Source organism: Vombatus ursinus, unplaced genomic scaffold, assembly GCF_900497805.2.
Source record: "Vombatus ursinus unplaced genomic scaffold, bare-nosed wombat genome assembly UNPS02009975.1, whole genome shotgun sequence".
Lineage (NCBI taxonomy): Eukaryota > Metazoa > Chordata > Mammalia > Diprotodontia > Vombatidae > Vombatus > Vombatus ursinus.
The window spans coordinates 1,271,199-1,283,512 of record NW_020949753.1 but is presented as its reverse complement, the minus strand read 5'-3'; the positions used below and the strand labels follow the sequence as shown (position 1 = coordinate 1,283,512).

Here is a 12,314-nt window from a genome sequence, read left to right as displayed (position 1 = left end):
TTAATATAATCCTGGAAATGCTAGCTATTACTATAAGATGAGGGGGAAAAAATTAAGGGAATAAACAAGGAGGAAACAAAATTGTGACTTTTGGCAGATGACAGTTATCAAACACACAGCCCCCAGGCCGCATTATGGCCCTCAACACACCAAATAAAGCCTGAATCAGATTAAAATATAATTGTGAAACATTTAACACAGTAAATAAAAAAACAATAGGATACAGATAATGTTATTATATAGTTTTCTAAGTCAATGTGAGGCCCACAGGAATCCTTGTATATAGTTTAGTGACCACCATTTCTGTTTGAACTTGACATCACTGACTTAAAGGACACAAGAAAAGTCAAACAAAAATTAATTTCAAAATTAATTATTTGAACAAGCCAACAAGCATTTCTTGTTTTCTATGTATTACATACTATAATCAGCACTGAAGATGTAAAGGAACATAATAACCACCCCTACACTCAAGGAGCCCACATCCAAATGTTGGAAACATCATGTAAGAGCTAGGTATTGTGGTGGGTAAAATCTGAAATACTGAGGAAACAAATATTTGAGCTTCTGAGCATTATTAATTTATTTGGCAATGCATGCTAATTGCATAACAAATCAGGACCAGACCTCCTCAGCTTGGTACTGGACCCCAAATAAAAGGAGAGATAAATGTTTATGCACTAAAAGATAACAATAACATAATACAGAATGGATAATTAGGTAACCAGATTTCTAATTGGAGGAAAGATTAGGAGCTATCTGAGTTGGGAGTGGGGAGAATAGACAGGTGTAACTCCCTGAAATCAGGGGGGAAATGTGTTTTACTCCCACAAACTCCTGTATTCAATCAAAGGAACAAAGAAACAATAACTAATTGACTTGTACAGAGCCAATTTCCAGATAAGACATATGAATTGTTTGAGTTGTATAATTGTGAGAAAACTCCTTACATCAATCTCAGATCTGACTGGGTTTCTAGTTGTTATGACCTAGGTCCTTAGGTAAGGGTCTTTAAGCAACAGGTAGAAGTGGTCCAACTTTCTGGCTGCACAGGGCTAGGTTCAAACAGCATAAGAAAGTTTTCTCACAATTCCTATAATTAAAGTTTTCCCACAAGACAGAAATTGTATTTGACCCATAATTGAATAGAAAGAGAACTGAGCTAGATTCAGTATTGAGTCACAAGATGGAGTCGGTGTGGTTCACTCAATTCCCACAATTCTCTCAGTACGTGCATGATATATACACAGAGGATAAAAGATAGTGTCAGGGGGAAGAAAAAAATGGTAGGTGGGCCTCCTATTAAAAAAACAGGGATTTGAACTGAGTCTTAAGGGAAGTCAGAGAAACCAACAACCAAGGACAAAGGGAATATTCCAGGCCTGGGGAATAGCCAGCGCAAAGTCCCAGAGAAGGGAAATGGGGTGTCATGCTTAAGGAGGAACAATGAGTAGGCCAGTTAAACTGAATAGTAGAGTAAATGGAGGGAAGTGGAAACCTACAAAGGTAGGACAGATCCAAGTGATGAAGAAGCCAGGTGCTGCAATAGATAGAATATTAATTGTGTAGTCATTGCTTTTGTTTACCTTAGTTTCCTCATTCATAAAATGATGGTAAAAATAGCACCAGCCTTTCAGAGTTGTTATGTGGGTAAAATGAGACAATATTTGTAAAGTGCTTTGCAAACCTCAATACACTTTATAAATGTTAGCTGAGATGATGATGACGACAATGATGATGATGATGAACAGAGGACTTTATATTTGGTTCTGGAGTCATGGAGTCACTGTCATTTAGTGAGTTGGTGGTGACATGGATTGAACTATGCTTTATATATATTTTATAAAGTGGCTTAGGTGACTGAGAAGAGGATGGTTTGGAGTGGGGAAAGATGTGAGACAAGCAAACTAACTAGAAAGCTATTGTAATAGTCCATACAAGAAGTAATAAAGGTCTGAACTAGGGTTGTGGTTGTGTGTTTAAAGAGACATACACCCCTTGGTTTGCATCTTTAGAGCATCATCTCCCATCTTCTCTAGCAAATCAAACCCATCACCATCCATCACCATCCCCACTCTTCTTCATCTTCAATATCTCCTAATCCAATAGCTTCTTTACTGCTACCAAAATTCTAAAATCTCCCCCAAAATCAAAAAAACTTTGCTTGATTCTACCGCTCACGAGCTATTATCTGATGGCTCTTCTCTCCTTACCAGGTAAATTCTTTAAGAAAGCCAACTGCAATTGGTGCTTTCACTTCCTCTTCCATCACTATTCTAAACCTTCTACAATCTGATTTCCACCTTTATCATTCAACTGAAAATTCTCTCTCGAGAGTTACCATTGGCCTTTTATTTGCCAAATCTCATGATTATTTTTCTAAATTCTTATCCTTCTTGACCTCTCTTCAGCGTTTGAAACTGTTGATCAATTTCTCTTCCTGTGTACCCTCTACTCTACAGGTTTTTATAACTATCCTTTCTATCTGTCTGTCTGCTTCTTCTCAAAAAGAACCTTTGCTGGATCTTCACAGTGTTACAGCCAGCAGCCATGGCTATTCTGCAAGGCCCTGACCTAGGCCTTCTTCTCTTGTCATTTGTTGATGATAGAATGTCATTTGTTGATCTCATTAGCTCAACTATTATTTTTATGCTGATAATTTCCAGATCTCTGTGTGTATACACATATAAACATACACATCCACATATATATCCACATTCTATACATATACACATACACAGTCCTAATTTCTCTCCTAACTATAGGTCTGTCTTCTGGATATCTCAAGCCAAATATCCCATAGACACCTCAAACCCAACATGTATAAAACAGAACTCATAATCTCTCCCCGCAAACCCCTCACTCTTCCCAATTTTCTCCTTCTCTACATCAGAACCCTTTTCATTGAAAGTCAAATTAAATAGCATCTATTGAAGAAGTTGCACTTTGGAGTAGAGATTGTGAGAAATCAATGATTGTTTTTGGGTTATTCTAAATCATTCACATGGGATCTGACTATGATGGCACTTGAATTATCTGGTTTTGTTGGGGGGGGCGGTGTAACAAAGTGTAATCCTCTTCCGGTACAAAAGTACATGCTGGAATTTTGTACTAATGGGGCCCAATTAATTACTTGGGGGGAATGTAACTTTTAACTGAGGTTCTAGTCACCCTTATGGGACAATGTCCTCAACTGTCTCAACACCATCTCACCTCTCTCTCTCTCTCTCTCTCTCTCTCTCTCTCTCTCTCTCTCTCTTCTCAGATCACATTTTGACATTATCCACAAAAAAGTCAGGTGAGTAGTCTTCTGATTTCTCTACAAAACATTCATAGTTAAAAGACCATTGATTAAAATGATTTAATCAGGATATTATCACATATTTATGTAGAACTTTAATGTTACAAAGTAGTTTGTGTATGTCACTTGATTGTCATATCAAATCTGGAAGATAGCATAAATCCTACAGAACTACAGAGTTACAAAGGGTGTCAGAGGTCATCTAATCCACCTACAGTTGAAATGAAATCCCTTCTACTGGTCTTATGAACCACTTTAGAATTTCTTTCAGTTTTGGAAAGTCATTTGACTATAAGAAATACCCACATCATATGATCATTTAGCCACTGCTTGAAGACCTCCAAGTTAGGGGGAATCTACTGCCTCCTGAGATATAAGATAATGCACAATCTAAATATTTTCCTACATCAAGCTTAAACATGTTTCTTCTGAGGGTGGGGAGCCTGCAGCCTCAAAGCCACATGTGGACCTCCAGGTCCTCAAGTGAGCCCCTTTGACTGAATTGGGGATTTGCTCTGTGAAGTTTGGATTCAGTCAAAGGGCCACACTTGAGGACCTGGAGGGCCACATGTGGCCTGGAGGCTGCTGGTTCCCCACCCCTGTCAATACTCTTAGTTCTGCCTTCTGAGGCCAAACAGAATAAGTTTAAGTAATACTGGCATTATTATTATATTGACTCCAATTATGACAAATTAATAACTCTTTGTCTTTATTTCTGTAAGAAGTGCTTTGTAATCATATCCATATAATTCCTATGTGTGTCTTGATAGGTAATTTCCATAAATTTCATATATTTTATAATTATTTTGACTGGAATTTCTCTTTCTTTATCTCTCTTCTTGATTTTATTGGTAATATAAGAAAGGTGAATGATTTAAATGGATTTACTTTAAATACTGTTATGTTTTTAAAGGTGTTAATTTTTTTCAATTAGTTTTAATTCACTCTATGTTTCTCTAAGTAGACCATAATACCTTCTGCAGAAAATGATAATTTTATTGGCTCTTTGCCTATACTTATACTCTCAATTTATTTTTCTTCTTTTATTGCTACCGCTAGTACTTTTAGAACTATATCAAATAATGGTGGTGATGATGGAAGATGGGAGGGGAAAGGAATAGCATTTATATAGTACCTACTATGTGCCAGACACTCTGTTATTTTATTTTATGCAATGACACCCATGCTTTATTCCTAATCTTATTAGAATAAGATCTCTAATGTTTCTCCATTATAGATATTGTTGACTCTTGGTTTTCTATATATGCTATTTGCCATATTGAAGAATGCTCCAATTATTCCTTGCTTTATAATATTTTTAACAAAGGGGTGTTACATTTTGTCAAAAGTTTTTTTTATGAATCTATTAGTTTAACCATGTGATTTTTATTGTTTTCATTAATATAGACTTTTATGTCTCTAGTTTTCCTAACATTGAATCAGCATGATACCTTTTCCATATGTTAGCATAGCCTTCTTACTGATATTTCTTTCAATAATTTTTCAGCAATACTTTTAGGGATAGTGGTTCATAGTTTTCTTTCTCTATTTTATCTCTTTCTGATTTAGCAATCAAGATTATATGTGCTTCATAAAATGAGTTTCATATTAACCCTTCTTTTCTTATCTTCCCAAATGGTACTAGAAATAATTGTTTTTTGAATGTTTGATAGATCTCACATGTAAATCTCTCAGGTCTTGGGAATATTTTTTCCCTTTGGAGATCTTTTATGGCTTTATCAATTTCTTTTTCTGAGATTAGCTTATTTAAAATATCTATTTCATCTTCTGTTAACCCAAGCATTTTGTGTTTTTACAAATATTCATCCATTTCATTTATCAATTTTGTTTGCATTTAATTGTGTGAAATAATTTGTAATTATTTTTTTATTTCCTCTTCATTTCCTATGAATTCTCATTTTTCATTTTTTTTTTTTTTTTGAAATTGACAATTTGTTCAGAAACATAAAAAGATATGTAGCCAAAGTGTTTAGAGACACAAATATGTCACTATAGACTGCTTTAGCTACATCTCAAAAGTTTAGGTATATTTTTATAATGATTCATTATTGTAGTTTTATGTAACCAATATAGTTTTATATGATCAAGTTATTAATTATTTTTATCATTTTTTCTTCAATCCATCAATTTTTAGGATTGTTATTTGATCTCCATGTATCTTTAAATCCTTTCTCCCAGTGCACTTTACTGATTATAATTTTTATTTCTTTGTGGTTAGTAAAGTATGTGTTTAATATTTCTGCTTTTATTTACAAGATTTTAATGAATAACACATGACAAATTTGTAAAGGTGCCATATACATCTGCTAAAAGAAAAAAAAAGGGGGTGAAGGAGAAGGAATCTAATAAATACTAGTAACATACCATTTAAGCAATCCATTTCTATTCCATTGGCCCTCTTCTCCTCCCCTATCAAAGACTCAATTATTTCCTTTATTTCCTTTTAATTCCTCCTTTAGTATTCACCCTTCCCTTCCCAACTCTAACTCCTTAATTTCTTCTCTACCCTCTCTTTGTCCCCACCTGTTTCTCCACTAAGTTTAACAAATCTTACTACCATACTGTTTGCTACACCCAACTCTTCATGTGTATATGTGTGTTGAAACATTTTTTGTCCAGTCAAGATAATGGCAAAGGTCATGTGATGCACACTCCTCTCACCTCTTCCTCCATGTCTGAATATTCTTCTCATGCAATCCAATTATGAAAAATAATAAGCTTCCCCCTTCTTCCTCATTTCTTCCCTAACTTATACCTACATTTTCTTTCCCCTCAACACCATCAAAAGAGAAAAAAAAATCCTCAAGTCCTGTATTTGTTTCATGTGACTCCCTCCATGACACTTGAAAACATCAAGGGGAAGAAAAACAATTGTTTCTTGTCCTATTAAAATCAAAGCACTTCATTATCATTCACCCCCTTCTAATTGCTAAAAATACTTTTACCTTTCCAGGTTTTTCTTGACTCTTTTGTTTGCATTTCAAAGTTTCTACTCAGCTTTGATTTTTAATCAGGAATACTTGAAAGTTCTATATTCCATTAAAGGTCCATTTTTGGTGGTATTATACTCTCTTTCATGGAAAATTGTTTTAAATTATAATTCTTTATATTTTGCCTTTTAGAATATTATAGCCTAAGATTTCTTTTCTTTAGAGTACTAGCTGTGAAGTCTTGTGCAATACTTACTGTGGCTCCTTGGTACTTGAACTCTTTCATTCTTGCAATTTTTCAATTTAAGGTTTCTTCCAGAAGATTATTGGTAGCTTATTTTTATTTTCACTTTGTCCTCCAATTCTAATAGATCTGAGCGGCTTTCATTTATGATTTCTGGAACTATGGTGTCCAGATTTATTGGGTGGTCTTCATTTTCAGGTTATCTGATAATTCTTAAATTTTCTCTCCTCTACCTGTTTTCCAAGTCAGTTGTGTTTTTTTATAGTAAATATCTTACATTTTATTCTGCTCTTTTAAATTTTATGCTTATATTCTAGTATTTCTTGATGTCTCATGGAGTCATTTAGTTCTGTTTGATCCATTTCTAATTATCAGAAAGAATTGGATAAGGATTTCACACATTTTTTTTAAATTATTTATTCTTTCTAATCCTTTTTAACTTTCAGAGCTCTTGTTTAATTTTAGATATTTTGTTTCATTTAATCAGGAATTCTTATAAACCTTGCAAGTCATAGAGACCATACCCTCCTCTTACACACACACACACACACACACACACACACACTTTTCCTTAACAGAGAAGACAAAGAATTAAGTAATTCTTTCTTCTCTTTATTGTCTACTTTAGTTTTATGACCAACAAAGCAAAATAAATAAATGAATGAGAAAACCATTTTTGTTTTCCTTATTATCTGTTTCCAGTTTGGGTTCATTCTAAGCTTCACTTTTCCTGATGTTATTCTTACAGTATTGTGTAGTATTGGGCCACATTTTGCATTCATTATTTGGTTGTGTATTTTATAAATGTTCACTTAAAATCTAAATTCATTGATGATCCAGCATCATTTTTAACTGGCAGGACAGGAGAACCCACATAGCTGAAGTAGGTAAGTAAGGCATCTTGAAGGAGAGAGAGGAGGCAGTATGAGCTAGGAAAGTCAAACTGCTACTACCACCTCAACCATCATCTCCCCTCAGATCCCAGTGAAGATAACTCAACAATCTGCACCCAATCTGGAAATAGCAGTGCCCCACCCCAACCACTAGCCCAACCTTGTTTCCAGAAGCCATCATCTAGGTGAAACATCCTATGGGAAGGGGACCAATATCTACTACCACCAATACCAACTTCCAACTAACTGCCACTAACCAGCAAGTAAGCCCAAGCTTCCATACAAAAGTTAGGGGAACCCATCCCAGACCATTAGTTCTGTTTCCAGACTGTTCCATGTAGCCATTGTCTGAGAAGTAACCTTTGTGGAAACATGATGCCAAATCCCTAGGCTACTCAGAAGCCACAGCTACTGAAGAACTAGAAAAGAAAGTTCTTGTTTCCAAAGTCCTTTGGAATGGTCAGGTGTATCAACGGATGTGGTTTTGTCAATGGAAATGACATTAAAGAAAATGTTTTTATCATCAGCACCACTGCTGCTAAGGACTGCTAAGGACTGCTAAGGACCACTTGACCTTTCCATCTGGCTTACAGCTGAAAACTTCTATATGTATTGTTTCCCTCTCTAGAAAGTGAACAGAGACTTGAGAGCAAGGATTGAATCACTTTTCTATTTGTATTTCCAATAATTTGCACATAGTAAATGCTTAAGAAGGGTTTTTTCATTCATTCATTCATTCATTCATTCATTCATTCATTCTCCATCTTTCTCTATATAGGTCTCCTTATGCTATTCTCCCTTTTTTTCCTCATTGCGATTGTTTCTATTTCAGGCCTCAGCATTCATTCCCAGAAACTTCCCATCTCTCTTGAGCCAATTTGTCCTCTAGAATTTTAAAGCATAAAATCTAACCTATTTGGATGATTAAAATTGTTGTCTCTATTTTACAAATGAGGAAATGGAGACTCAGAAAAGTGAAATGATACTCCCAATGTCACATTTTTCTATTGTACAGATGGTGAAATGATGTGAATTGCTTAAGACAGGGGTCTATAACCTGGAGTCTATGAACTCAACTTTAAAAATTATTTTGATAATTATATTTCAGTATAATTGATTTCCCTTGTAATTCTACCTATTTTATTTTATGCATGATTTTGAGAAGGGGTCCATAGGCTTCACCACACTGCCCAAAATTTCCTTTAACAAAAAGAAGTGAAGAATCTCTGGTTTAATAGTACAACCAAGACTCAAAATTGGGTTCTGAGACTCTTTTCTCTTTATCAGGCTACTTCTACAGTTAATCAAGCAATTTAAGAAGGAAGTGAATTTGATTTTTATTCTAAACAGTGGGAAGAGTTTTAGCCATGAAGAACAACAGGTTGACCCTGTGCGTTATCTTAGGACATCTATGTGAAGAAGCTTGTCTAACTTTGTTTCTGAATGGTCTTTGGGAAAGCTGTGATGTGAGGAGGTCACACAGATAGTAAATATGTGATTATAATGTCATGCTAATCAGTCAGTTGTCTGGTTTAACCATACCCTTTATTAGTGACATTTCTAAAGGACGAATACCCACAACAGCAAAGAACAGTAAGCAATTTGACCAATTTGTCTCAAACTTAGCTACCCATCTCATTGTGCCTTCCCCCTTTTCAACCTCTATTAGCAGCTTCCTCAGATGCCCATTTGCTTTCTCCTCTATTTCTCATATCAACACCTGCTCTCAGAAAAAGGCTTCAAAATTCATTCTTTCTATAAGGTAAGTGACCACTATCAGCTGTAAGTGCTACTACTCCCAGAGGGATTTGTGCTTTAATGGGTTCATATAAACTTACACTAAAAGAAAGGACCTCTATCTATAAAATTCTAGGCATTTGCTATCACATGTAGGAATTGTTCTAAAGGGCAACAAGACCTCAAAAAAGCGTACAGCTCTAACAAGGCCAAAGGCTGACCCTGACATTTACATAAATAAGGCTCACACATTAGTTTTACAATAATAACATTAATAACAATAATAATAATAGCTAATCTTTATATAACACTATGTTCAAGACATTGTGCTAAACATTTTCCAATTATCTCATTTTATCTTCACAACAACTCAATATTGATCTAATAATGCAAAGCAATATCCTTTCATTACTACTACCTTCAGTGACTTAATCTCTAAGCATTTATTAAGTGCCTACTATGTGCCAGGAACTGTGCTAAGCACTGGGGACACAAAGAAAATAAAAAACACAATCTCTGCTCCAAAGAGACATTCTAATGCTGCAAATAAAAATAAAAATAAGTGCATACAAGATAGATAAGTAGATAGATAGATAGACAGACAGACAGACAGACAGACAGACAGACAGACAAAGAGACAAGCAGACAGTAAATGGAAGGGAATCTAGGGAAAGGTCTCCTGCAGAAGGTAAGCCATGATCTGAGTCTTGAAAATTAGAAGTCTAAAATCAGGAGGGAGAAACATTCCAGGTACTGGGATAGTTTAGTCCCGACATTCCTGGAATTTTCCATTGGGGTGTTTATTTTTTATTTTCATTTGCTCTCTGGTCTTAACAGAGCTGGATAGCTTTCATTTATGATTGTGTGAATGTGGGCATCTATGTTTTCTATCTTTTTTTAATGGTCAATTTTTTATCATCTTATGATTCTTAAATTATCTCTCCTTGACCAGTTTTCCAAGTCATTGTCATCCCAGGCAAGACCCAACTTCTTAGGACCCTAGGCAACCCTCTAAGACTATAAATTACAGAGAAAATGCTGACCTACACTGGTAAAGAGTTTCCTCACCAGGAGTTCTATATACTAATGAAATCAAAAATCCAGTTCCTATCCTTCAATTTTCCACCAAAAAAAAATTATCTCACAAAGGAAATTCTGGCAGTCTGAAGTGTCACTCAAGCATGAACTCTACCATTTCTGAATTAACTGTAACTATATATAGATAATCACATTTGGCCTTTTCAAAAATGAAGATGATAGATGGAGAACTGCAATTGCATCACAATGATAGATTGTTCTCTGAAGACCTCCCCATTCATTCCTTTCCAAAAAGCAAAGCTCACGTGTGATCAATTGTTGTGGTTGAAGGTGCATGCTAGCAGGAGCCATGCCCAATTGTAAAAGTATCCTGGGGGCTCCAATCTTTCTGCCCACTGTGACACATGTGCCAAGGGTCTAGCTCTGAAGCAGGGCTTCTAAACTTGAGCTATAGATTTCGGGAATGAGAGTGGGATGGGAGTGGGGAGGAGGGAAGGCCTTGAACTTGGATAGGGGAAAAAAGGTACATTTTTATTTCAATATAATCGGTTTGTTTTGTAATCCTATGTGGAGGGTGTTGCCAAAGTCTTAGTGCAGTTTCAAGCTTTTAATAACAGAAAATTGCTCTAAGACTTTTGGGACACCTTATATTTTATTTTATATATTTAAAAACATTATTTTGCAAAGAAGTACATAGATTTGAACAGCCTTGCAAAAGGGGTCCACCACACACACACACACACACACATGCACGCACACACACACACAAATGTTTTAGAAGCCCTTCTAAAGCCATTATCTATTAAATGCTACATTCAGCCAGCTAGAACTACATTCCAGATTATCTTGTGGCCAGTTTCCTGCTTCTTCTTCAGAGGCAGGATTGATAAGCACTGAAGGACAAACTTTCATTAAGAGATGCTGAGCTAGCCAGAGCCCGTGCTCCTCTAGAGGACAATGAAAAGATGTCAGCCACTGAGGGGTGGTCTTCACTGTCCCTTCTTCTCTTCTTTAGCAAACGAATAAAGTAGGACCAATACACGGGCTCTTGATGTCTTTGATAGAAGAGCACAAGGAAAAGTAGCTAAATAAGCACTGGGGAAAAGAAATTCCTACTGCATTTAGTTTACTGGATAATATAGCCCACCCAAAGAATCCAGGGAAAGTAGAGAAACTATTCATTTGATTTTCCTTTTCAGTCCACTTAAGCAAAAATCTCAAAGGGTTACAGGACATATCCTTAAGCACAGTCAAAAGAGTCGTATCCAAAACTCAAGAGCTAATCAACATATATGGGGTGAACTTATCTCCAAAGAATGAAAGCTGTGGCTCACCCAAAAGGCAATGGAGAAGCCTGTGGGCATGTGAGTAGGTTTTCGATGAGGACTGGAATCCATTGTTTGTTGTTTCTCCTTTGTTCTTGAAGACTTCCAATGATATCAGGAGGAGGATATCTTGACTTGCACATGAATTGGATTTAAGTGAGACAGAGTTGTGCAAAGTCATCAGCCTCACTCTCTCCTCCAGAGTCATTGGAGTTCAGCGGGAGGACAAAAGTCTGGCCATGGCCCAGTGAGGGTTGGAATTAAGTTGTAGTGAAAGGTAGGGATGGAAAAGCAGGCCTGCTGGACCAGCTTGGCTGAGTTATATGTTCACTCCCAATGTAATCAGGCTTTGGGGAGGTGAATTTTCCATCAAATTTTATTACTAAAATATTTAACTATCCACCTAGCTAGATGTTATTTAATAACAATAATAGCTGCCAATTCTACAGAATTTTAAGGTTGGCAATGCACATTACATTCATCATTTCCTTTGATCTTCATGGAAAGGAAGGCAAGTTTCATTATCCCCATTTTACAGGAGAGGAAATGAAGACTCAGAGAAAAGTGACTCACCAAGATATCACTGTCTTCTTAATTCTCAGAGTCTTCTTTTGAATGGAAGGGGCATGATGCTGTAGATATAGAAATGGATTTGGAATAAGAGAACTGGGTTGGAGTCTCAGCTCTGCTACTCACCATTTCTATGACCTTGGAAAAGTTATTTAATCTTTTTTGGACTAAACAGGGAAAAGCAATGATTCTGGAGTTCAAATTCTGACACTTATCAATACTTTCCCCAACCCAATGATTCTGAACCCTGGGCTA

The 12,314-nt window shown here is 35.9% G+C and overlaps 1 protein-coding gene across 3 annotated transcripts in view; it reads left to right on the top strand.

The window, feature by feature from the left end:
• The window catches only part of EMCN (endomucin), a 164,679-nt gene that overhangs the window by 101,308 nt on the left and 51,057 nt on the right, over nucleotides 1-12,314 (top strand). For 2 of the 3 annotated variants that reach the window (XM_027853433.1, XM_027853434.1), the window contains exon 6: nucleotides 3,266-3,298. The exons of the other annotated variant lie outside the window; for it this stretch is intronic. In XM_027853433.1, coding sequence (XP_027709234.1) covers nucleotides 3,266-3,298 — 33 coding nt within the window. The remainder of the gene's footprint in view (nucleotides 1-3,265; nucleotides 3,299-12,314) is intronic. 3 annotated transcript variants of the gene reach the window in all.